The 23,778-nt window shown below is 53.7% G+C and overlaps 1 protein-coding gene across 2 annotated transcripts; it reads left to right on the top strand.

Annotated features, from left to right (window-relative positions):
• The first annotated feature begins 4,577 nt into the window (after positions 1–4,577).
• On the top strand, positions 4,578–13,958 carry ISG20L2 (interferon stimulated exonuclease gene 20 like 2). 2 transcript variants are annotated; one of them, XM_079958335.1, is made up of 4 exons: positions 4,578–4,776; positions 5,815–6,679; positions 7,596–7,796; positions 11,312–13,958. In XM_079958335.1, the coding sequence occupies exons 2-4, from the start codon at positions 5,915–5,917 to the stop codon at positions 11,420–11,422; spliced, it is 1,077 nt and encodes a 358-aa protein (XP_079814461.1). In that variant the 5' UTR covers positions 4,578–4,776; positions 5,815–5,914; the 3' UTR covers positions 11,423–13,958. The 2 variants fall into 2 exon arrangements, with proteins under 2 accessions (XP_079814461.1, XP_079814462.1); XM_079958336.1 differs by lacking the exon at positions 4,578–4,776 and adding an exon at positions 4,959–5,031.
• The last annotated feature ends 9,820 nt before the right edge of the window (positions 13,959–23,778 follow it).

Here is a 23,778-nt window from a genome sequence, read left to right as displayed (position 1 = left end):
CCCCCAACCTCAGCCAGCGCCCATCTGCTTGCATAAAATATTGGAGGAGGGAGGCAAGCCCTGCGGCACACAATCGACCACATGACACGGTGCGCACACACCATTTGAATGGCAATGCCCATCCATTCCCAGCCCCCTCAAATATTTCGTTGGTGGGGGCAAAGTCCAGGGGGTGGCGTGGCTGTCTCAGTGTTGCCCCTTTTGGAACTTAGCCGGGAGGAGAATGCAGATGAAACTGGAATTCTTTGGCTCCACTTGTCCTTAGCTCCGGCTGCAGCTACTCTTGCCCTCTTTGCAGTTACGGGGCCCAGATCAGGGTGAGCTCTCCTGGGCCAGCCGCCTGGAGTCTTGAAATCAGCTCTCAGGAAGCACTGTAGCTGGCAGCCCTTGAGGCTGGGAAGGAGGAAAGGGAAGTTAATAAAGGCCACCAGGCTACCTCTAGCAGGTGGAGAGAGAAAGGATTTATTCACACAGAGCAGAGTTCTGTGGAACTCACTGCCACAGGAGGCAGCGATGGCCAGCAACCTGGGTGGATTTAAAGGAGGATGGGACAAATTCATGGAGGAGGAAAGGGTCACTGAAGGATGCTTGCGATGATAGCTATGAGGCAGTGATGCTTCTGAATAATACCAGTTGCTGGAAAACGCAGGAGGGGAGGGGGCTCATGCCCTGAGTTTCTGCTTGTGGGTTTCCCTTTTGGTGCATTTGAGGGTTCACTATGAAAACTGGAAGCTGGACCAGATGGGCTATTTGTCTAACCCTGCAGGGCTCTTCTGATGTCAAGAGTTCAGCCTACACTCGAGTAGGACCCTGACAGAGACACAAGCCCGACTGGCATGTTCCCTCCCTCCTGCTCGATCATTTGAGAGCTTCAAAAGCTTTCTTCTGCCCGAACATCACTGACACCGGCACACTTAGGGATCCGCAGAGTTTGCGCATTTCGCGTAACAGACCTCAGCAACTCAGCATTTTGGCTAATCTACTTTATTTACATCTAAACACACACGGAGCACTGCAACATGGCTCCCTCTCTCTCTAGCATCAGACAGCAAAGAGAAAAAGAACAAAGGACAATAGTCCCACTTCACAGAACACATGAACACAAACATCCTGTTTCTGTGACTTCCCACTCTGTGGAGTCAAAACATACACCGTCATGTGAAAGACAACAATCCCATGACTGCAATCACGGAGCAGAAATTCTAACAATTCACATGTTCTTAGGTTTGCCGGCATGGAACAGAATCAAACCTCCCCCGCTTGGTTCTTCTGTGGTCCACGCATTTATCCCACTGAGGCTCCCTTTTCAGACTTTCCCAATTTTTGCTGATGTCTTGTTTAGTGTTGAGTGTGAATTGTTGCCTCAATATTCCTGGGCCCGCAGGGGCCCTCAAAAAGTCTCTGAAACGGCAAAAGTGCCAAGTGCCAGGAAGACTGACGGCCGCTGCGCAGGCCCCCGGGGGGTGGCTGGAAGAATTCATCACAGCAGAGCTTAGATCTTGCCCGGTTCACACAGATGAAGTCCTGACCTTTTTGGCTCTTCGCCCATCGAGGGAGCGGCAACAGGTCGGCCTCGCTCAGAGCGTGTGGAACAGAAAGGATTGATTGCAGTTCATCTATAAAATGCAAGGGCGGAGGAAGAAAATGGATCCCTTTTGCACTGGAAGATGAACCTGCCTAAGCTGCACTTTCCCAAACAATATGGGAACTGAAAATGCACTGAATCATGGAGTCAGAAGGGACCCCAAGGGTCATCTAGTCCAACCCCCTGCATTGCAGGAACGCAGCTCAGAATGCCTGGCAGATGGCCGTCTGACTTCTGCCTTAAAATGTCCACCCCCTTCTGATGTAGTCTGTTCCACTGTCAAACAGCTTTTAGTGTCAGAAAATTCCCAGATGGGTGGGGTATAAATAATAAAATTATTACTATTATTATTATTCCTAATGTTTAGATGGAATCTCCTTTCTTGTAATTTGAAAGAATTTGCACTTCCCCAAATTTTGAAGCATGGTTCTCCAGGCAAGCAATGTCTATATTAATAAACAGATTAGGGCAAATTGTGGATTTAAAATTCATCCACATTAGTGAAAATAACATACAAAAGAATATATTGCCTTCGGGGGAATTGCTTTGCAAAAAATGTGTCTATTAGGCAAAATTGTACATGTGCCTATTAGGAGCAATTTGCACTCAAACATTGGTGACTTTTCATGGGGACTATAATTTAGAAAGGAAAACGATCTGCGTCACCCTATTGAGGAAGATGAGGGGGCTCCTGCTCAGTTTGCTCTCCCAGCAGCCAGCAAACTTCAAGGTCGCTCTTCTCATCTCCCTACATTTTAAAAATCTGGGCTTGGATGAGACATCTCCTCCAACAGAGCGGGCTTTGCTTGGCCTCTGTGAGAAGAAGATGCTGAACTGGGGTGGGGGGGTCTTTGACCAGGTCAAGTAACAGGGGTCTTGCGCTCTCAAGTGTTTTCACTTTGCACCAGTTGTCAGCAGGTTGTAAATGCAGTATTGATGGGCACAGCCTGCCACCTCGTGGCTAAATAGCACATTGTGCAACAAATCATATCCAGTACGTAATGGAGAACATGGATCCCCAAAAAGGGACCCTTCCCAATTTGGGAATAATAGAATTGTAGAGTGGGAAGGGAGCCCTGCCAGCTGCAAGCCAGGAATCACAACTGAAGAATCCCTGGCAGACATTCAAGCTCTGCTTCAATACATCCAATAAGTCAGATGATGCTGCTGCTTTTATTTATACCTCTGACTGGGTTTTCCCAGCCACTCTGGCGAAGGAGAAATGTTTGATGAGGATGATGATGATGAAGGAGAGATGCCTTATTTTTCTGAAATTAATATGTACCTTCTCATCTACTGAATCTGAGACTTTGAGAAATTTGTCTTACATTAAAAGTGACTAAAATACTGTTACGGAAGGGGGGGGCATGTCTTCTTCACCTTCTTCGCTACAATATATTTGCTCAATTTCTCTAGGACTCCATCACCCCTCCCCTGTCCTCCATAATCCCTCAAGGTGTCAAGACCCTAATCCTGTCAAATCGCTCTGATCAGCCTTTCCTCCAGGCAATGTCAGGTGGCAGACTATGCATATTTGGGACCATTGTTTTCTCATCCCCAGGAAGTGTTTATCTGTGCATATCTCCAGCTCTGCATATTCCCCCCTCCCTCCTCCATATGTTAATCTGTGTAACCCAACCTCCCTTTAATATATTCATGATGTAATCTGTGTAACCAAACCTCTCTTTAATGTATTCATGACGTGTTTTGCACTGTATTCTGGGACATGGAGGGAGTTTCAAAAACTCATGTCACCCCTTTCTCACGGTTCAATCTCGCCTTGAACCTGTTGCGCAATAAACTTGGATCTTCTGCTGTTTGCTCCTGTCTCCGGCTGAGCTCATTTTTCTCCGCAGGGACCCACGGACTTAGTCCGATGAGCTGGGTAGCAGAGCAGCCTCGCACCCAGATTTGGCCGTAACATTGTAGATATTTGTTAGCATGTAACTGAGCTGTGTTGCAAAGGCCATGTGCAGAAGGAATCCTATTGCATTACCTGTAGTTACAATGAAAGAGATTTGGTGTTTGTGGACATGTGTGTGTGTGTGTGTTGTCGTTTAGTCGTGTTCGCCTCTTCGTGACCCCCTGGACCAGAGCACACCAGGCACTCCTGTCTTCCACTGCCTCCCTCATGCTGGCCGCTTCGAGAACACTGTCCCACCATCTCGTCCTCCGTCGTCCCCTTCTCCTTGGGCCCTCCATCTTTCCCAACATCAGGGTCTTTTCCAGGGAGTCTTCTCTTCCCATGAGGTGGCCAAAGTCTTGGAGCCTCAGCTTCAGGATCTGTCCTTCCAGTGAGCACTCAGGGCTGATTTCCTTCCGAATGGAGAGGTTGGATCTTCTTGCAGTCCATGGGACTCTCAAGAGTCTCCTCCAGCACCAGAATTCAAAAGCATCCATTCTTCGGCGATCAGCCCTCTTGATGGTGTGACCACACATATCCCCGTGCATTTATAATGGCATTTAATTCCCCCCCCCTCGTAAAACCATCCACAGAGCCCTCGCCCTCCACGAATCTGTCCTCTTTTAAAGCCATCCAGACTCTCGTGGCAGGGAGTTCCCCAGTTTAACGATGCGCCTCCATGAATAGCAACTGTCCTTTGTCTTTTACAACGATGTTTTTGAAACCTTGAAGAGCGACAACATTTGGCAGCAAGAAGCGGAAATTCCAGGACCGCCTTTCCCAAACTTGGCCCTCCAGCTGCTGTTGGACTACAACTCCCATCATCCTTCGCTAGCAGGACCAGCGGCCAGGCATGATGGGAACTGTAGTCAAAAACCCCAGCTGGCCACCCCGCCTCGTGCAGCGCCAGCCAGCCTCCCCCTCGCGGTCAAATGGTCCGACCCGACGCGCAGGAGGCTGGTTTGTGGGCGCGTCGCCATAGCAACTCCAGTCGGTCGCCAACCAATGGGGATTCAGTATCCAAGCGACTGGCACGGCCCGTGAGCGGGGCGCATGCGCTCTTTGCTTCGCCAGCACCTTGGCCCCGTCGGGCTGTCCGCCTTCCTTCTCTCCCCTCCGGGAGAAGCGCCCCGAGAGAGACGGGAAGTCTCGCGAGAGGAGGAGAGACGGCGAGGAGAGGGAGGAAAGAAAGGAGCGTGGCGCGGGACCGGAAGTGGGACTGCCCCGCCCCCTGGCGGGCCTTTCCGCTTCCGGGTGAGCGGCGGCGGCGGCGGAGCCCCAGCGGCAGGTGAGGCGGGCGAGGCGGGCCGGGAGGGGCATTTCCCCCGGCGACGGGAGTCCCGCTTCTCCCCGCCGCCCCGTCGGGAAGCCGGGGCGGGGCGGCGGGTTGCGCTGGATGACCTCGGGGGGCCCCTTCCCCCTCTCCAGGCCCCGAGGGCGGGGTTGGGGGGCTGCCGAGGAGCCTGGTGAGCTCAGCCCATGTCACAAACCCCCCTCTCCCGCCCCGCCAGGCCAGTCCCGGGGCGCAGTGGGGCTGAGCCGGGTAGGTGGGGGGGGAGGTGGAGGGCGTCTCTTTGCTCCCCCAGCAGCAGCAGCACCACCCCTTGGCCCGGCCGCCCCCCGGGGGAGGGTCTCGGCCCTGGGAGCCCGGCCATGCTGCTCCCTCCAAAGGTCATCACGTAGCATCTCCCGCAGCGCAGCAGCAGCGGGGCCGCAGCAAGAGTGTGAGCAGGGAAGCCTTGCCCAGTGGACTGGGGAATACGTCTCGTCTCCAGTCGCTGCCTGGCCGCTCAGGATGTTGCAGTTGCAGGAGGAGGAGCCTTCACAGTGGGCGCCAGGCAGGGGGAGGCTGGCACAGGGTGGCATTACACTTCCTGGGTGTGTGATGGAGGCCACCTTCACAGGATCAGGAACCAGGGAGGCTGCCTTGTATCAAGCCAGAGCAGCTGCTTATTTTTCTGCGCTGACAGGCTCTCCAGGGTTTTCCCAGCCCTACCTAGAGGTGACACCTAGGATTGAACCTCAGATATTCTGCATCTGAAGCAGGGGCTCTGCCCACCGAGCAGATAAAATGATAACAGCTGAAAACATTGGGGGGTCATTAAAAAACAATTAAATATTAAAAGAATTCAACATTTTATGGCAAGATTCCAGTCCTCGTGGCTCTGGACTGAGTTAACTAGGACTCCTGAGTAGCTCTGCAGTTTGGTTTCCAGTAACCTCCGGAGAAAACCTCCTGAACATAAGTCAGCGTGGCTTAGAACTTTGTGAATCCTCCCCCCAAATGCTGGAAATTCACCCTGTCCCTCCCCATCTCTCTCCCCAGCCTTGTTAGCATGTGGACATGTCCAGCATCGCGCCCCTCGCGGCCTCTCTAGAGCAGTGCCCGCTTGCTGGCCTCTCCTCCTCGTGGTCCCGGTTCGTCCATGGAGGAGGGCGCCATGTCGGATCTCCTTCTCAACCTGGACACGTCCCTCCCTGCGCGGCCCAAGAAGGCCTCTGAGGGGAACCAGAAGCACCAGCGGTTCATCAAGCGCCGGCAGTTCCTGGAGCAGAAAGGCTTCCTGAAGCAGAAGCAGCTCCCCGGGCAAGCCCCACTGCCGCGGCGGGATGCCTCTCAAAAGCACGGTGGGGCAGACTGTGAGCGGGACAGAAAGAGGCCGAAAGTGGACAAAAAGGGGGTGTCCGCCGGGCAGAACAGGAAGCCTCTGCGGGAGGACAGCTCGGCCTGCAGGACCAAGACATTCCCCAAGGAGAAGGCCGCTCGCGGGGCTAAGGACTCTGGGTCCCAGGGAGGCAATGCCTCTGGGGGTGCCACAGCCTCGAGCAAAGCCGGGAGCACTGCGGGGGGTGGTTCCTCTGCGAGGCACAATGGGGCGCAGGCCAATGGGGCAGCGGGCGAGATCCGGAGGGTGGCCCTGCTGAGCGAGTTTGAGAGCGGGCTGTCCCCGGTGCTGCTGCCGCCCAAGCCCAGCAAGGTGGTGGCCATTGACTGTGAGATGGTGGGCACGGGCCCCGGCGGGCGCGTCAGTGACTTGGCGCGCTGCAGCGTGGTGAGCTATCACGGCGACGTGATGTACGACAAGTACGTGCGGCCCCTCAGCCCCATCACCAACTACCGGACGCGCTGGAGTGGCATTCAGAGGCACCACATGAAGAACGCCGTCCCCTTCAAGGTGGCCCAGAAGGAGGTGAGTGAGGGGGGAGATCTGGCAGCCTCTCAAGGGGAGCCTTTAGGGCTCCCCCTGCCCCACACAAGGTTTTCCATGTTTTCATTAAAACCAAGGCAGTCTGTATTTTTATTCTGGCACCTGGTTGAGGCATTTGGCCTAGCAGCTCTTACTCTCTTCTTATGGAACCTCAAGGTCCAGAGGCAGTCTATCTGGATTCCTAGGTTCTATGGGGTATTTGGCCACAGTGACAACAGGATGCTGGACTAAGGAAGGAGCCCTTTGGCCTCATCCTGTTGCATGGCTCTTCTTTTATATCCCCTTATGGGTGAAGCGCGGGTGGCGCTGTGGGTTAAACCACAGAGCCTTGGGCTTGCCAATCCAAAGGTTGGCGGTTTGAATCCCCGCGACAGGGTGAGCTCCCGTTGCTCGGTCCCTGCTCCTGCCAACCTAACAGTTAGAAAGCACGTCAAAGTGCAAGTAAATAAATAGGTACCACTCCGGCGGGAAGGTAAACGGCGTTTCCGTGCGCTGCTCTGGTTCGCCAGAAGCGGCTTAAGTCATGCTAGCCACCAGCTCCTTCGGCCAATAAAGTGAGATGAGTGCCGCAACCCCAGAGTTGGTCACGACTGGACCTAATGGTCAGGGGTCCCTTTACCTTTATGGGTGAAGTGGGTCAGACTGCAGCTACGATGTCTTTGGGTCTGCACCCTGCTGTGCTTGACTGGCTACAGCAGGCTTCCTCAAACTCTTCCCTCCAGAAGTTTTTGACCTACAACTCCCATGACCCCAGCTAGCAGGACCAGTGGTCAGGGATGATGGGAATTGTAGTCTCAAAACATCTGGAGGGCCGAGTTTGAGGAAGCCTGGGCTACAGGTTGAGTCTTGAGCTATTGAGCGCTGACTGATGACATCCCTCCCCCTCCCTGCCTTTCAGATCCTCAAGGTCCTCTCTGGGAAGATAGTTGTGGGCCACGCCATCCACAATGACTTCAAAGCCCTCAAGTATTTCCATCCCAAGTCGCTGACCAGGGACACCTCGAAGAACCCTCTGCTCAACCGCAAGGCCGGCTTCCCGGAGAATGAGCAGGCCTCCCTGAAGCGCCTCACCAAGCAGCTCCTCCACAGAGACATCCAGGTAACACCCCCTGCCTTGTCCGTCTGCTCTCCCCCCCCCCTCAATCTGGCTCAGTGTTGCCTACACTGGCTGGCAGCCAGCTCTTTGGAGAAAGGCCCAATGACAGTGTCTTGGCAGACTTCCTTTTCAAGAGTCCCTCCTCTTGGCTGGCTGTAGTTGTTGTTATTATTTATTAAATGCATTGCTTGATTTTTCTTGCCGAAGGCAATTCAGTTGACACAAGATAATATCACCAAGGCAACTATCAGTAAACAAACCACAAACGTCCATAAAAATGGCAAAAGTAGTTTCTTTCCCAAATAGGTTTTATCATAAATAATAGCAAATGCGGTAAATAAAGAGTTGACTTGAAAGTGGTTCACTTGTTGGAGGAATCATAGAATCCTAGAGTTGGAAGAGACCCCAAGGGCCATCAAGTCCAACCCCCTGCCAAGCAGGAAACACCATCAGAGCACTCCTGACATATGGTTGTCAAGCCTCTGCTTAAAGACCTCCAAAGAAGGAGACTCCACCACACTCCTTAGCAGCAAATTCCACTGTCGAACAGCTCTTACTGTCAGGAAGTTCTTCCTACTGTTTAGGTGGAATCTTCTTTCTTGTAGTTTGGATCCACTGCTCCAAACTAAATAAATCCTCTGGTTTTGCATGGCTCTTAGGTAGCCTACTGTAAGTCGCATCCATTGCTCTGCCCACTTTCTGGACCCCATCCACCACTAGGGTGCAGGCCTAGAAGGTTGTCCACAAGGGATTATGCCCCTTGGACTGGAAACTATTCACTCCCCTTACAGGTAGGTAGCCGTGTTGGTCTGCCATAGTCAAAACAAAATAAAAGAAAAAAAAATCCTTCCAGTAGCAACTTAAAGACCAACTAAGTTAGTTCTAGGTATGAGCTTTCGTGTGCATGCACACTTCTTCTGTGTATCTGAAGAAGTGTGCATGCACACGAAAGCTCATACCTAGAACTAACTTAGTTGCTCTTTAAGGTGCTACTGGAAGGAATTTTTTTTCTTTTATTTTGTTATTCACTCCCCTGCTTATAAATCTGTTGTATTTATGCAAGTCTCAAGTCACTTATTAAGTCTGAACTTGTGAAAGGTCTGAAATGTGCAACAAACAAGCTAACCAGGCCATTCTCCGTGTTCACCTTTAAATATAAAATAGCAATTCTCTTCTAGGATAAGAAATTCAATATGCACAGTACCATAGCCTCTTACCTTAGCTCCTTCTAGAATATGACTGTCTTTCTGCAAAGTATTTTTAAGACCTTCTTCTGTAGAAAATCCAACCCAGCCAAAACCTTTGTGGAATCCCATTTCTTTATCAAATGGCACCAAGCAGGTCATCGTCCTCTTTCCTGATGGAAACATGCAGATAGGGAAAGATACACCCCCTGCTTTAAGTAGTTTCCGTACTCTCTTCTCTTGTACGGTACATTATTTACCACAAAGCTCCGTGACTTTGTTACTGTGTTTGCAGTTGTTCAAGATACACCCTGTTGGGGGGGGGGGGGAAACTACTTTTGCCATTTTTATGGATGGACGTTTAGAGTTTGTTTACAGATAGTTGCCTTGGTGATATTATCTTGTGTTGATTGCAGTAGTCATTGTATCACCACCCTGTTCATTGTTTTAAAGGAAATTCAAAGCAGCGTGCAACCAAGTAAACAAGCAAAAACCCACATAGATCCATTACAAAAAAACACCTCATTAAAACAGATTTTAAAACACCCCGCTCACCCTAAAAGGCCAGACAGAGGAAAAAGGCCTGGTTAAAAAGGAAAGCTTTCACCAGAACTTAAAGATACAGTGGTGCCCCGCAAGACGAATGCCTCGCAAGACGAAAAACCCGCTAGACGAAAGGGTTTTCCGTTTTGGAGGTGCTTCGCAAGACGAATTTCCCTATGGGCTTGCTTCGCAAGACGAAAATGTCTTGCGAGTTTTTCCGACTCCCCCCCCCCCCTTTTTCTAAGCCGTTAAAAGCCGCTAATGGGCTTGCTTCGCAAGACGAAAAAACTGCTAGACGAAGAGACTCGCGGAACGGATTCTTTTCGTCTTGCAAGGCCCCACTGTACAGTACTGTATATAATGAAGGTGCCAAGTGAGCCTCCTTGGGGAGAGCATACCATGAACTGGGAGGTACCACAGAAAAGGCCCTGCTGTTGTGTTGCCACCCTCCAGACATTGAGGAGGCTCTCAAAGAAGGACCTCAGATGACAATTGCAGGGTCCAGGTCAGTTCATATGCATCAAAAAGCTCACACCATTGTTTCCTTGAGCCTGGAGAGAAAAAGGTTGCAGACAATGACCAGGAGAAGCTTTTCCAAATCTGTTTGTGCCATCTGTCCGTGCAGTTTTTAGACCCGTGGCCCCCCCCCAACACAGCAGGAGCAGGAGTAGCCCCTGTGGCTCCCTCCAGGAGGCTGCCACACTACAGTTCCCATCACCCCTGCCCATTGGGCTGTGGTGGTACCAGGCCTGGTGGGAGACGGAGTCTGGCAGCATCTGGAGGGCCACTGAGGAGCAGAGTCCCCTGGCCTTGGAGGAGATCCGGCATTTGATTTAATATTGAACTCTGAGCAGCTCACAGTAGCAGCAGAAAAGAACAGCAAATACTGCAGTTGCTGTAAGGTCAAAACACAGTAGCGTATAAATAAAGCAGGCAACCCGAGCAATTCTATAAATTTATAGTGAGCTGCAGTATAAAGGTAAAGGGACCCCTGACCGTTAGGTCCAGTCGCGGACGGCTCTGGGATTGCGGCGCTCATCTCGCTTTACTGGCCGAGGGAGCCGGCGTACAGCTTCTGGGTCATGTAGCCAGCAGGACTCAGCGGCTTCTGGCGAACCAGAGCAGAGCACAGAAACGCCATTTACCTTCCCACCAGAGTGGGACCTATTTATCTACTTGCACTTGGACGTGCTTTCGAACTGCTAGGCTGGCAGGAGCAGGGACTGAACAATGGGAGCTCACCCTGTCGCGGGGATTCAAACCCCGACCTTCTGATCGGCAAGCCCAAGAGGCTCAGTAGTTTAACCCACAGCGCCTCCCCCCCGCGTGTCCCTATTCTGCAGTATAAAAGGGACCATTTTATCTTGTCCCCAAAGAGCAGAAGTTCCCTTGCGTGACTCCAGAGCCAAGCTGCTGTGCGCCTCTCTCTTTATCTGGGCACCTTTTCCTAGTATCATAGAATTGTAGAGCTGGAAGGAACCCACAGGGGTCATCTAGCCCAACCCCCTGCCATGCAAGCATCCCTGACCAGGGGGCCACCCAGCCCCTGCTTTGAGACCGCCAAGGAAGGAGAGCCCACCCCCTTCCGAGGAGGCTCTTACCCACAGAAACTCTTTTTCTGTAACTTGAATCCCTCGCTTTGGGTCCTGCCCTCTGTCTTCCATGGGGCGGCCCTTGAGGTATTTGAAGATGGCTTTGTGGGGGGAGGGGGTGTCCTCTCGCTTTGTGAGGGGTCAGAGAGACGTGACCCCTGCCCTCATCTTCCTCCTTCCTTCCTTACCCCCCCCCCAGGTGGGGAACAAAGGCCACTCCTCAGTGGAAGACGCCCGGGCCACCATGGAACTGTACAAGGTGGTGGAGGACGAGTGGGAGAGACAACTGGCCACCTCTCCTCAGGACTGACCCCCAACTCCAGTCGCCACCAAGCCTTGGAACCCGGAGTGGCTGGGGGAAGCCGACACTCCCCGCCCCCCGAGCTGTTTGGAGGAGGATGCTGATGGGTCCATGGGGCAGAGTGAAGGAACTGCCTGGGGGCAGGGGAGGGGAAGGAGGCAAGTGTGTCCATTACATCGCTTCCATCTGACGGCAGCCTTGGCGTGTTCCTCCCCTTCCTCTCTGTAACGGTGCTGAGCCTCCTTCCCTCTCGGCTTGAACCTCAGAGGGAGGGGGGCCTCCTCACCCTCCCCGGCAGGGGGGCTTTCAACATGGTGCTATCCACTCCCCAGGCCCCGGTGGCTGTGGGGTTCGTGTGCTGTTGGAGCTGAGCACCAACCAGGCCAAGGTGCCCATCCTGTTGCCTCGGCCAGTGGATCTTTGGTGACCCCCCTCCCCGCCTCTGCGGTGGCGCAGGGAGACTGGCTTCCTGCCCCCACCCTCTTAAAAGAGCGGGGGGGCACTCAGTTCCCTAGCTTGCCTTCTGTGGGTCTCCCCTCTCCCTTGCCAGGTGATGGGAGCCCCACCCCCCCATGCACTTGGTGATCTTGAGCTCCCCTCTGCCGCCTCCTCCTTGGCCCCACCCCCTCCCTCGGGGGTCAAGGAAGCCCCCCTGTGTGGACGGTGACCCCCTTGGGTTCTTGTTGGCGGGGGGTGTCTGTCTCTCCCTTCCTCTTCCCACTTTCTCCACATCCTTCATAATCCCTCATTAGTCTCCTTAAATCTCTTTCCTGCTCTCCACCAGCAGGTCCCCGGGTGGGTTGCACCAATGAAAAACACAAAACAGTTGGCAATCCCAGGAACATCCCCCTGCCCCTCCCCACTTTGGCCCCCTAAACTTAGAAGACGGAAACCCCCGCAACATTTACGCAGGAGGAGCAGCTGCCTTCTGCCTCATGGTCTCTTCCTGGTGGAGATGTGGGGCTGGGGGAAGGAATACAGTTGTACCTCGGGTTACAGACACTCCAGGTTACAGATTCCGCTAACCCAGAAATAGTACCTCGGGTTAAGAACTTTGCTTCAGGATGAGAACAGAAATCGTGCAGCGGCAGCGGGAGGCCCCATTAGCTAAAGTGGGACCTCAGGTTAAGAACAGTTTCAGGTTAAGAACGGACCTCCAGAATGAATTAAGTTCTTAATCCGAGGTACCACTGTATCTCTGTTCCCCTTGAGGGGAAGGGGGGCGTTGCACACGCGCACACACCCTGCGCCTTATGGCACCCAGAGAGAGTGGGTGTTGGCCCATAGCGCCCCCTGCCAAGCATCCCCTTCTCAGCTCAGCAGGCGTTGGGGTCCTGGCTGGGACATCCTCAAGGCCAGGATGGGTAGGATCCTGCCCAGATGAGCTTTGCCTGTTCTGTCTGGGCCCCCCTGGAGTGCAGCTCCCCTCAGCCGCAGCATCAGAGGCTTGTTCTGGCCCCAGAGCTGCAGCCTCCCAGGCTCTGACGGACACCGGGTTGGCCAAGGGCTGGTCTAGGGCGCAGGGCTCTCTGCAAAGGGCAGGCATCCCTCCCCTTTTGATTTGCAGAGGCTCCTCTTTCCCCCTTCCTTCCTTCCTTCCTTCCTCTTAATACCTCCAGCTGCACAATCAGAATGAATGGAGCATTCCTGGATCACAAAGTTCCCATCCTTGAAGAAACCACAATGGTAAACACTGGGCACATTTTCTCATTCTGATGCTGAAAATTCCCTGGAACACTGTGACCCCCCCCCCTTGCCCCCCTGCGTCCCAAAAGTGGCTCCATCGCTGTGTCTTGGCCAGTGAGTGTCTCATTCTGTCACTCTCTGTCTTCTCTCTGGTGCTGTTTCCCACCAAGTGACCATGAAGCAAGAAGGTCACCTTGCTGTTGTGACGCAACGTGTGTTTGTGTGTGTGTGTGTGTGTGTCTTTCTGGGAAGAAGAGGGAGCCCCGAAGCACATTGCTTTTAATGAGATACCGAAAAGGTCTTAAGGTTTGTTTTCCCATCTCTCCCCGTTTGCTTTCCCCCACTGATAAAGAACGAACAACTTTCCAAAGGCCCTTCTCTCTTGCCTTTGGCGCAGCCTCTGTCCCTCCCAGGGTTTGGGTTTCTGTGCCCCTTCCACCTGGGCTCTTGGGGACTCACCACAAAGGGGCGTTCACAATCTGCCAAGTGGGCCTCCATGGAACTCCTAATTTATTTTAAACAAACTTTATTGAACATTTTAAAAACGGTTGCCAAACGTATTGCGTTTTCCCCATGGAAATCTTTGATGCGGATCCTTTGCAGCAGTCTCAGAAAGATTCCTCTCGAGCAGTTTTAAAGCGAGCATCTTTTTAAAACAAAGACAAAAATGGAAGAATAATTTTTAAAAACCACCCGCGCAGGAAATAGATTTCCTACACAAAAGCCCACACACACACTGCAAAAAAAGAAACTTACTTATTCCATTTGTGTTAATGCTGGTAATTATGAACGGGCGTGTCTTCTGTCTGTGCTTGGGATTGTTTTGTCTTTTTCTAAAAAAGTAAAATATTTCACTTACTGGCTGTCTTGAGACCTGTGTGCTTGCGTAGGCATGGCAGGGGGAAGGGGCCTGATCCGAAGAGCCGCTGTATCTGAAGATCATGAAAAGAGCTCTGCAGCTGGATCAGGCCAAAGGGGACCTGCCCATTAAGGGAAGTCCACACGATGGACCCGAGTGCGAGAGCAGCGCTCTCCCTGCCTTTTCCAGCAACTGCCTCTGACATTGGAGGCAGGACATAACCCACCAAGGTGAGTAGCCTTCAATAGCCCCCTCCTCCTCCTCTGTGAATTTGTCCAACCCTCTTCTAAAGTTGGGGGCCATCACTGCCTCCTGTGGCAGGGAGTTCCACACTTTGTGGAAAGAAGTCCTTTCTTTTCTCTGTCCTGAATCTTCACAAGGTTCAGTGTGATGAGAGAGGGAGGAAAACCTTTCTCCCTGCATTCTCCATGTCCTTACACGGCATCATACCACCTGAAGGATTGCCACACAAAGCATCATCGTTTTATTGAATTTTGGCTGGTTGGTTTTCCACTTCCTCAGATCTTGGGAGCTTCCAGGGGGCCCTGAGGAGGTGGTGGGTGGGTGGCAGCCTCTGTGGGACCCTCTCCCTGGACACCCAACCCCAAGCAGCCCCTTACCTATCTCATGCAAGAGACCTGCATCTTGAACCATCGAGTCCCAAGGTGCTCCAGGACAGCTAGTGATGCAGATGGCAACCATGAAAAGAGCCGTTGCTTTTGCCTGCGAGTCCCTCCAGGGCTGGGCCTCCAATCCTTCTGGCCAGAGGAGCGAAAATCTCCCTGGAGAGATTGAACCTGCTCACCCAGAGGGATCAGCTTCCCTGGAGTGCAGAGGCAAAAGGGAAAGGTTCTTTGCCAGACCTCTGGCCACCCACCTCCCTGCATTTCCACTCTCCCCTTTTGTCCAGAACCACAAGGACTAGAACCCTGCTTTGTTTTTGGCGGAGGGGCTGTCGCCCTGCTCAGCCAGCAGTGGCCGTGGCTCTTGCACCCTGAGGGGTGTGCATTGTTGTGGCTTTGGCGGTTGGTGCAGACCTGGTGCCTTCTTTGCCACCAGGGGAAGCTGCAGGACCAGCCTTAGTTGCATCGTTCTGCAGGCCAAGTGGGGATCCTCTGCATCAAAGGCAGGGCTGGTTGCTTGTGGCCTCCATGGGCGAGAAGGTGAGTGTGTGTGTGAAAGAGATGCATGCACAGCTTCCAAGTGAGCCTGGAGCTGGGGCTGACTTCAAAACAAAGCCCACCTCTCCAGTTGGGGAAGGGGAGGAATGTGCTGTGGCCCACCAGGGCTGAGAGAGACGAAAGCTTTTAAAGGTGAAATATGGCCTCTGTCTTGGGACTGAGGGTGAGAGCCCAGCCAGTGGGCCTCTTGTGATGAATCTGTCGCTCGGGGCTCGTTCGGATTTGCTCTTTGTGTGGCCTCCCCACCTCCTCTCTCTCTCTCTCTCCCTTTAAAAATACTTCTCGCCTGTCTTAATGCAAATCAGAGAAGGAGAGGAGGAGGAGCCAGTTTCTAAGAACATCAGCAGAACCTGGCTGCTGGATGAGGCCAGAACCTAGGAGTGGAGATAGACTGCCTCTGGACCTGGAGGTTCTCTAAGAACAAGAGAAAAGCCTGCCTGTTGGGTTGGCCGAATGGCCCATCAGCCCAGCATCCTCTCCTCACAGTGGCCAACCAGATGCCTGTGGGACTTGAGCGCAAAGGCAACTCTCCCCTCCTGTGGTTTTCAGAAACTTATTCAGAAAGATTGCCGCCTCCCACGGTGCAGGCAAGTCGCCTTCGATGGCCCTCTCCATGAATTCTTCCTAATCCACTTTGGTCCCAAAATTTCAGTTTCCTCATCCTTTTAAATCCGGGGGTGTCTTTTGCTGCGCTTGCCCCGGTGTGGAGTGTTTATACCATTTAGCTATTTATAACTTTGTCATAACATGAAGCTCTCCCCTCTGTTTGCTTTTGCTTGGCTCTCTGCGTTTTGATAATTAAGGAATGGGCCCGGTTGTACTTTCTTCCACTGCCTCCCTTTATACATAAATAACCTGTCAGTTCTGACAGGGCTGCTCTGGCCCAGAGACCAGCCGCAACCCCCACCCTCTCACTCCCAGGCTCGCCAAGACGGGCCCCGATTCTGAAGGAGCCTGGGGCAAACTTCGAGAGAGGAGGGTCGAGCAATGCCCCTAAACACAGGGATGAAGAAATGGGTCCACGGCAGTTAAGCTGTGTCTGTCTGTCGGTCTGTCTGTCTATCTATCTATCTATCTGGCTTGACTGCACAGGGAAGCCTGTTGTCTTTGTTCACTGGAGGAAAGACCAAAGCTCAGTGGTAGAGCACCTGCTTGGCCTGTAGAAGGTCTCAGGTTCAATCCAGAGCGGGGGAAGAGTCCTGCTATCTAAAGCACCAGAGAGCCACTGCCAAGGAGTGTGGGCAGTACCAAGCGAGATGGTTTGAGCTGCGGTGAGCAGCTCCCCACTCCTGCCTTTTATTCAGAACCATGAGGACTAGCACCCTGCTTTATTTCCAGTGGCAGAGCATCTGCTTTGCGTAAAGGGAGGTTGTAGGGTCAGTCCCTGCTGGCGTTTCCAGGTAATGGCAGCCATGTCGCCTTTTCTGAACCCCTGGAGAGCCGGCGTGGGCAACGTATAGCCAAGCAGACCCAGGGGGCCTGGCTCTCTGGATGTGCAGGACGGCCCTGGTTTCTCATGCAGGATCCCGTGGTGGGGCCTCGTCCCTAAGCTCCTCCGCTTGGGGTGGCGACCAGGGGTTGGCCTTCCAGGATTCCAGTGGCCCCCCAGGATGTTCGGGGGCGAGAGGCCGGGGCCTCCTGGGGGCCTCACCACAATTCTGGCACCCAAACTTTGTGACACGTCACATGAATTTGGGAGAAACTGGGCTGCAGGCCTCACACCTCTGATGTGCCGTTTCCCACGCTGCTCCAGAGACGGGATGATGATGATAATTTATTATTTGTACCCCGCCCATCTGGCTGGGCTTCCCCAGCCACTCTGGGCGGCTTCCAACAAAATATTAAAATACCGTAATACATCAAACATTAATAGCTTCCCTAAACAGGGCTCTGCCTTCAGAAGTCTGGTAGTAGTTGTTCTCTTTGACATCTGCTGGGAGGGCGTTCCACAGGGCGGGCGCCACCACCGAGAAGGCCCTCTGCCTAGTTCCCTGTAAATTCATTTCTCACAGCGAGGGATCCGCCAGAAGGCCCTTGGCGCTGGAGCTCGGTGTCCGGGCTGGGTGATGGGGGTGGAGACGCTCCTTCAGGTACACTGGACTGAGGCCGTTTAGGGCTTTCAAGGTCAACACCAGCACTTTGAATTGTGCTCGGAAACGTCCCAGGAACCAGTATAGGTCTTTCAAAACCGGTGTTATGTGGTCTCGGCGGCCGCTCCCAGTCACCAGTCTAGCTGCCGCATTTTGGATTAGTTGTAGTTTTCGGGTCACCTTCAAAGGTATGTGACGTGGAGAATCTTGGAGCCTCAGAAGAGCCTGCTGGATCAGGCCAGGGGCCCATCTAGCCCAGCTTCCCAGGAGCCAGCCAGGTGCTCCCAAGGGAACCTGGAGCAGGATCAGAGCACGAGAGCAAGACACTCCTCTCCTGCAGTTTCCAGCAAGGGGGATTCAGAAGCGTCATTGCTACCTCCAGCTGAGGGCGCAGAGCGTAGGCCTCATGGCTAGTGGCCAGCAGTAGCTTCTCCCTCGATTTGTTGCAGCGAGGCCCCCCTCCAGTGGAGCCGGACCCTCACCCAAGGAAGGACAGAGGTTTGGGGAGGGGAGTCCCCCAGGCCACAGCTCCCTGTTCTCCTTCCTCTCTGGGCTGTGGGCTTTTTGTACTGACAGCAGCAAGGCTGTCCCTTTGCCTTGAAAGCAACGCCTGCAGGCTGCAGCCTCTGGCCATGGGCTTAAGGGCCCCCACTTCTCTCCCTCTCTCACGCCCTGGGATGGTTGAGGCAGGGCGGGTGGGAGTACTCGGATTTTTTGAAAAAAGAGACATGTTTTAAGAATTTCCTGGCAAAGCGCTTTGCTGACTCAGGGCTTCCTCATCAGCACCTCATTTGTTCCAAAGCAATAATGGGATGACACGGCTGAACCCTGGTACCTAATAAATACGCGGAGCAGGGACTGCTGGGGGGGTGAGGAAGGGGATGGAGAGACCCCCCCCCCTTGTGCAGTGTTTGGAGGAAAGGAGAGAGAGGGGAGGCAGGATGGAAGTTTGCAAAATGGTGCACTGCATATCCCACCCTGCCTTCCATAACATAAGAACTGGTATTGGAAGGATTATGACAAATAAAAGGAATGACTTCTTCCTGCAGCGTAGAGTTAACTTGTGGAACTCCCTGCCACAGGAGGCAGGCAGGGCCACCAACTTGGATGGCTTCCAAAGAGCATGAGCTGTGCTGGCTGCTGGGAGCTGCAGGCCAGCCTTGCCCAGAGGGGGCTGTGTGGGCCGGCTCTGCTGTAGAACCACTGCCTGGCGAAGGGCCCTTGCAGCCCTGTGGGAGAGGCCCCTGCTTTGCAAGCCGAAGGGCCCAGCTGCAGCCCCCGCCAGCAGCCCCTGCAGGTAGGGTTGGGAGAGAGAGCCCAGGAGGGCTGCTGCCGGTCAGTGCAAGCAATGCAGAGCTGAGGCAGCATCCTGGCGCAGAATCTGGATCAAACAGTCACAAAGAAAAGACCACAAGCCTTTAGAGGAAGGGAAACGCACAACATCTGGAGTTGGTACTTTTGCTGTGTACCCTTCATTGCAGAAGGTTGGACTAGATCAGGCATCCCCAAACTCGGCCCTCCAGATGTTTTGGGACTACAACTCCCATCATCCCTAGCTAACAGAACTAGTGGTCAGGGATGATGGGAATTGTAGTCCCAAAACACCTGGAGGGGCGGGTTTGGGGATGCCTGGACTAGATGACCCTACAATTCCAGGAGAAGTGATCAAGCCCTCCTGGCAGCCGGGGAAAGGCTGTTTTAATAGTTGGTTGCAGTGCTGTAGACTCTTGTTAAGCTTTCTGGTGTGATTCTAAAGGTTTTCTCCTGCCATCTCCCAAGTCAACACACAATCCTGCCTTCCCATCAGGGCAAAATGCCATCTTTGCTGAAGCCATTAATTTGAGCTGTTAGGGGTTTAAGAAGAGTGCCATGTCACGATGCTTAATATTTCTGCATCTGTCAGCAAGTCCTGCACTAAATCTGTGTGCCAAGCGCAGAGCAGTCTGCAAGTTGCCCAGAAATCTCTATCTGGTGGGTTTAAATGCCCAGGGAAGCTTCTTGCATTTCAATTTCAAACGTTCCTTCATAACATTGAGGACTAGAATCCTACTTGCTTAGGTGGCTCAAGGGAACAGGGCCTGCTTGGCATGCAGAAGGCCCCAGCATCTCCCGGTGGGGCTGGGAATGCTCCCTGCCTGAATCGCTGAAGAGCCCTTGCTGCCAGTCAGTGCAGACAGTGCTGGCCTGGCAGCTGCAGAGGCCCCCTTTTGCCCTCGCTCCCCGTGAGCCCCCCAGGCCCCTTTGCCAAAGGGATCCGTCTCGCCCTCTTTTGTGTGTTCGTTGGGGGCGGTTAAAGGCAAAGAAGAAACGAGAGTAACGACTTCCTCCCTCGTTACTGCAACGGGAAGTCATTAAAACAACTGAAGAAATACTCCAGAGCATAAAAATGATGTATGGGCATGCCATGGCCAGGCACAAATCTCGCTCTCGCTCTCGCTCTCTCCCGCCTGCACCCCCTGGGCCCAATCCTGCTTTTTGCCATGGCTGCGAATCCAGAGCATGGCATGTATGGCCCTTCCAGGGCACCCTCCTCTTCTCACAGTGACCAGATGCCCCAGATAGACTGCCTCTGGACCTGAAGGTTCCACCAGAACAGGAGAGCTCACTGGATCAGGCCAGAGGGGGCCCTTCTAGTCCTGCATCCTGTTCTTACATCGGCCACCCAGATCCCTCTGTTGGGAAGCCCCCCAGCCAGATTCGAACCCAAGAGCCACTCTCCCCCCCCCACCTGCAGCTTCCAGCACCTGCTATTCAGAAGCATTTCCTATCGTCCAAGAGCTCCACAAAGTCTGCAAGCCTTGGGTTGGTTAACATCCTGTGGCCTTTAAAATGGGGGTTGAGGGGTATTGATTTTGCTTTATTAGTTATTTTGTGTTCCCATTTTGCATTTCTGTGTTGGGAACCCTTCTGCAGTCTTTGAATGAAGGGCAGGATACACATTGAAGAAGTAAATAAAACACGTCCTCATTTGTGCTTGTTCCCCCAGCATCTGATAGGCTGCCCCTAGGGCTGGAGGCTCCACTGAGCGGTCAAGCCCATTTCCCTGCCCATGCCATGTGGAAGGTGGCCAGCGGGGCCTCTCTTGAACACCCCTTCCATTTCGGCCCCCGGGAATTGTCTTGAGGGCACCTGGTGGAGTCTGTGGCAGCCGAGAGCCAGGCAGACGTAGCTCCATGCCTGTTCCTTCCTGGGCTGGGTCAGCAGCAGGTCAGAACCGGCCAGCAGGCGGCTTATCAGCCAGACGAGAAAGAGAGGGAGACCCTCGGGAGCTGGCAGGGCTGGGTGCTCAGTGAAGAAAGCTACTGCCCCACAGGCGGCTGCACTTTGGATGGGCTTGGAAACCCAGGGAGACGCAGGATCACCCCTGCATCTTGGGGGTGGTGGATTTCCCTTGGGGGCCCCTGAATGGCACTGTGGGAACAAGAGGCTGGGCTAGATGTCACCCCTCTGGTCGCCTTTTTATGTTCTCGTAGAACCTCCAGGTCCAGAGGCAGTCTATCTGATTCCTGAGCCACAGGAGAGGAGAGGTGTCCTGCTTGCCAGTTTCTCACTGGGCATCTGTGAGAACAGGACTGGATGGGTCCCCTTTGGCAAGCTCCCAGGATGTTCTCCTGCTCCCCTGCACCTGAGGTGCTCAGGCCTGCCTGTCTGCCTGCCTGCCTGTGGGAACATGCCCCCTTCTGCAAGGACCACACAGAGCACCGTGCCTTGACTCTGCCGGCCAGACGGTGCAAAGGAGGCCCTGTAATTATGCCCCCCCTCCCCCTGTTTACAGAGATAAGTGGAAAGAGACTGATGGCGTAAATGAATACCAGCTGCAAACCTCACAGCTCAGCTCTTCCTCTCCCTCCCGCAGCCTCCACCCCACCAACCCCTCATTTTGGGAAGCCTTTCCCACTTTCCCCTTATTTATTTGCAGGGCCAGGGGTGGGGGCTCTCGCCCCACCCTCCCTCCCTCCCTGCGGTGGCTGAGACAATAGGCAGGGAAGCCAAGAACAACGGCGGCAGGCGGCATTTTTCACATCTCAGTGTTTGCCTGGATTAGGCTGTCCTGGAAACCTCAGGACTCTCCCTGCGCATCCCATAATATCTCTGCCTGGCTGGAAAGGTGTCCTTGAGTCTCTTGTCTGCTTGGAGGGAAGGCAGAGGTTGTGCATAGAAACCAGGCAATGCTAGACAGGTGAACTTTGCATCCATTGCCCTGCCCACTTTGCATCTGGCCCCGCCACCAATGCCCGGGATGCGTGCTGCATGTGTGAACATGGAGCATACACAGTTTGGTTTATTCCAGGGGGCCTTACAACAACCCTGTGAGGTAGGAGACCCTGAGAGAGGCAGCGACCGGCCCCGGCAGCCGCACCCAGCCAGCTTTGTGATTGAGCCACAACACAGCACTATCTTCCTGGCCTGCATACACGTCAGACATTGAAAGCAGAGCTCGGGGCGGTGGGGGACGTAACAAGGGTGATATAGCTGTGATTCCTGCGGGTTGGACTAGATGACCCCCAGGGTTCCTCCCAACTTGGGGTTACCAGACGTCCCCGTTACCTGGGGACAGTCCCTGGATTTGCGAATAAGTCCCTGGACAAATTATGTCCCCGGATTTCATCTAATGTCCCCGGGAAACGTGGCGGCAGCAGTCTGAGCAGCCTGGAGCAGCTGGCTCTGGCTGGCTTCAGGAGCTGCTCAGAAGTCCCCATATGATGGTGGAGAAGGGGCTCAAAGACGCAGCTTCCGGGCTGCCTCCACCTTCCCTGACCCCAGCAACTATCAGAGCTTGCGTGGAAGCAGGAGGGGGCAGGGACCTCTCAGTTAGGCAACGGGAAGCCTCCCTTCCCAGCTGAGGGGTCCCCATCCCCTCCTGCTTGCACGCAAGTAGAAGTTGGGACGGGGCTGCTCTGAAAGGCAGTGTGAAGCCTCGCTTCCCAGCTGAGGGATCCCCTTGCCCTCCTGCTTGCACGCAAGTAGGGATGGGGTTGGGGCTGCTCTGATGGGAAGGGAGGCATTGCAGTGCCTGAGCCTCAGCCCTGCTTCTCCGCCTTCCATGCCTGGTGCTTCCCCACCACTGAAGAACCAAGAACTCAGGGGCTGCCCAGCCTCATGGAGAAAGGAGACAGAAGATGTGGAGGAAGAGGAAACATGGCGGTTGAGGTCAAGGTGGTGGCCGCCCCTCTGCCACCGCCATCGCTGCAGCATCAACATCCCTGAATGTGTAGTAATTAATTAATTGATTGATTAATTAAAGTGTTCCTGGAGTCATTGAAAAAAATCTGGTAACCTTATAACTACTTTGGCAATCACTCGTAGCTGAGTAAGATTATCTTTGATAAACACTGTGGATAAAAAAAGCTCAAGAGATCCAGCACTTAGCCGACACTCATGATGCACAGAGTTTCTTTAAAGCCACCCAGACCATCTTCTATGGGCCAATAAGTCGTGGGCTATGTGCTTCCCAACTATGATTCTACGAACACCCCGTTCCTGGTGCTATAGTTTGCAGCACCCTTACGCTACAGTTCCCGGGTTCTTTTTGGTGCTCTAAGCACCTGGTGCGGGTGAGTGCTCAGCTCCGCTCCGCTCCATCCAGCCAAGTGGCGGGTTGTCTTCCTGTTCGCCTAACGTGAAGCAGGTGCCCTCTGCTCTGGGGGTCTGAAGACGGGCTGCTCGGGGGGCGGGACGAGGCTCCGTCCTTTGTGTAACTTTAGACCTTTCGCCTTCCCTGGAAGTACAAAGAGGAGGAATGTCTTGCGAGGAGGAGGAGGCGGCGAGGGAGGGAGGGAGGACCCCTGTCCTGAGATTTGGGAAGCCATTAAATCTGAAGGGACAAAGGGGAGGGGAGGGGGTCAGTTTTTGTGTCTGGCCCAGATTTGGAGGCAATTAAACCTCGGGCTTTGCGGTCCTGGTTATATAAATGGCCAGTCGTTAAATCTGTTTTTTTTTCTAAATGCCTCTGGAAATTGGAACCAGGAGCCCCTTTCTAATGAGGCTCAGGGATTGGGGGGGGAGGCTGCACCCCCATGACCCTTGCCTTTCTTCTTCTCCAGAAGCTCCCAGAGCTGGGAGGGGTCAGCCCCTGGCTCCCTGTGGCTGGGCGGGGAGGGGGCTTCCATGGGGGACCAAACGTGTGTCCAGGCTCCCAGTCCTCCCATTTTTTTAAAATGACCGTCATGCTTGGAAGGGAACAGTTTAAACTGTGGAACTCCCTTCCCCAGGAATCCCTTTAAGAGAGGAGGAGGAGGAGGAGGGCTTTCAAGGGCTAGTAGCTAGTCTAGAAGCTAGCAGATGGCGCTTGGTTTCGAATTCTGCTCTCGGGTTTTCCCTTGGGATCATCGGGTGTGCCATTGTGAGAACAGGAGGCTGAGCCAGGTGGGTCCAGCCAGACTTTCCTCAAGTCCTTATAGAACCTCCAGGTCTAGAAGCAGTCTACATGGATTCCTAGGATCTTTGGGGCATTTGCCCCCTGTGAGAAGATGCTGGGCCCCCTTTGGCCAGATCCAGCAGAGGGGCTCTTCTTAAGTGTTTTCATGCTTAAGCACCGCCCTCCGGGAA

This window comes from Podarcis cretensis (assembly GCF_951804945.1).
Source record: "Podarcis cretensis genome assembly, chromosome: 16".
Classification (NCBI taxonomy): domain Eukaryota; kingdom Metazoa; phylum Chordata; class Lepidosauria; order Squamata; family Lacertidae; genus Podarcis; species Podarcis cretensis.
Note: the sequence above shows the minus strand (reverse complement) of the source record. Positions and strands in the feature narration are given on the sequence as shown.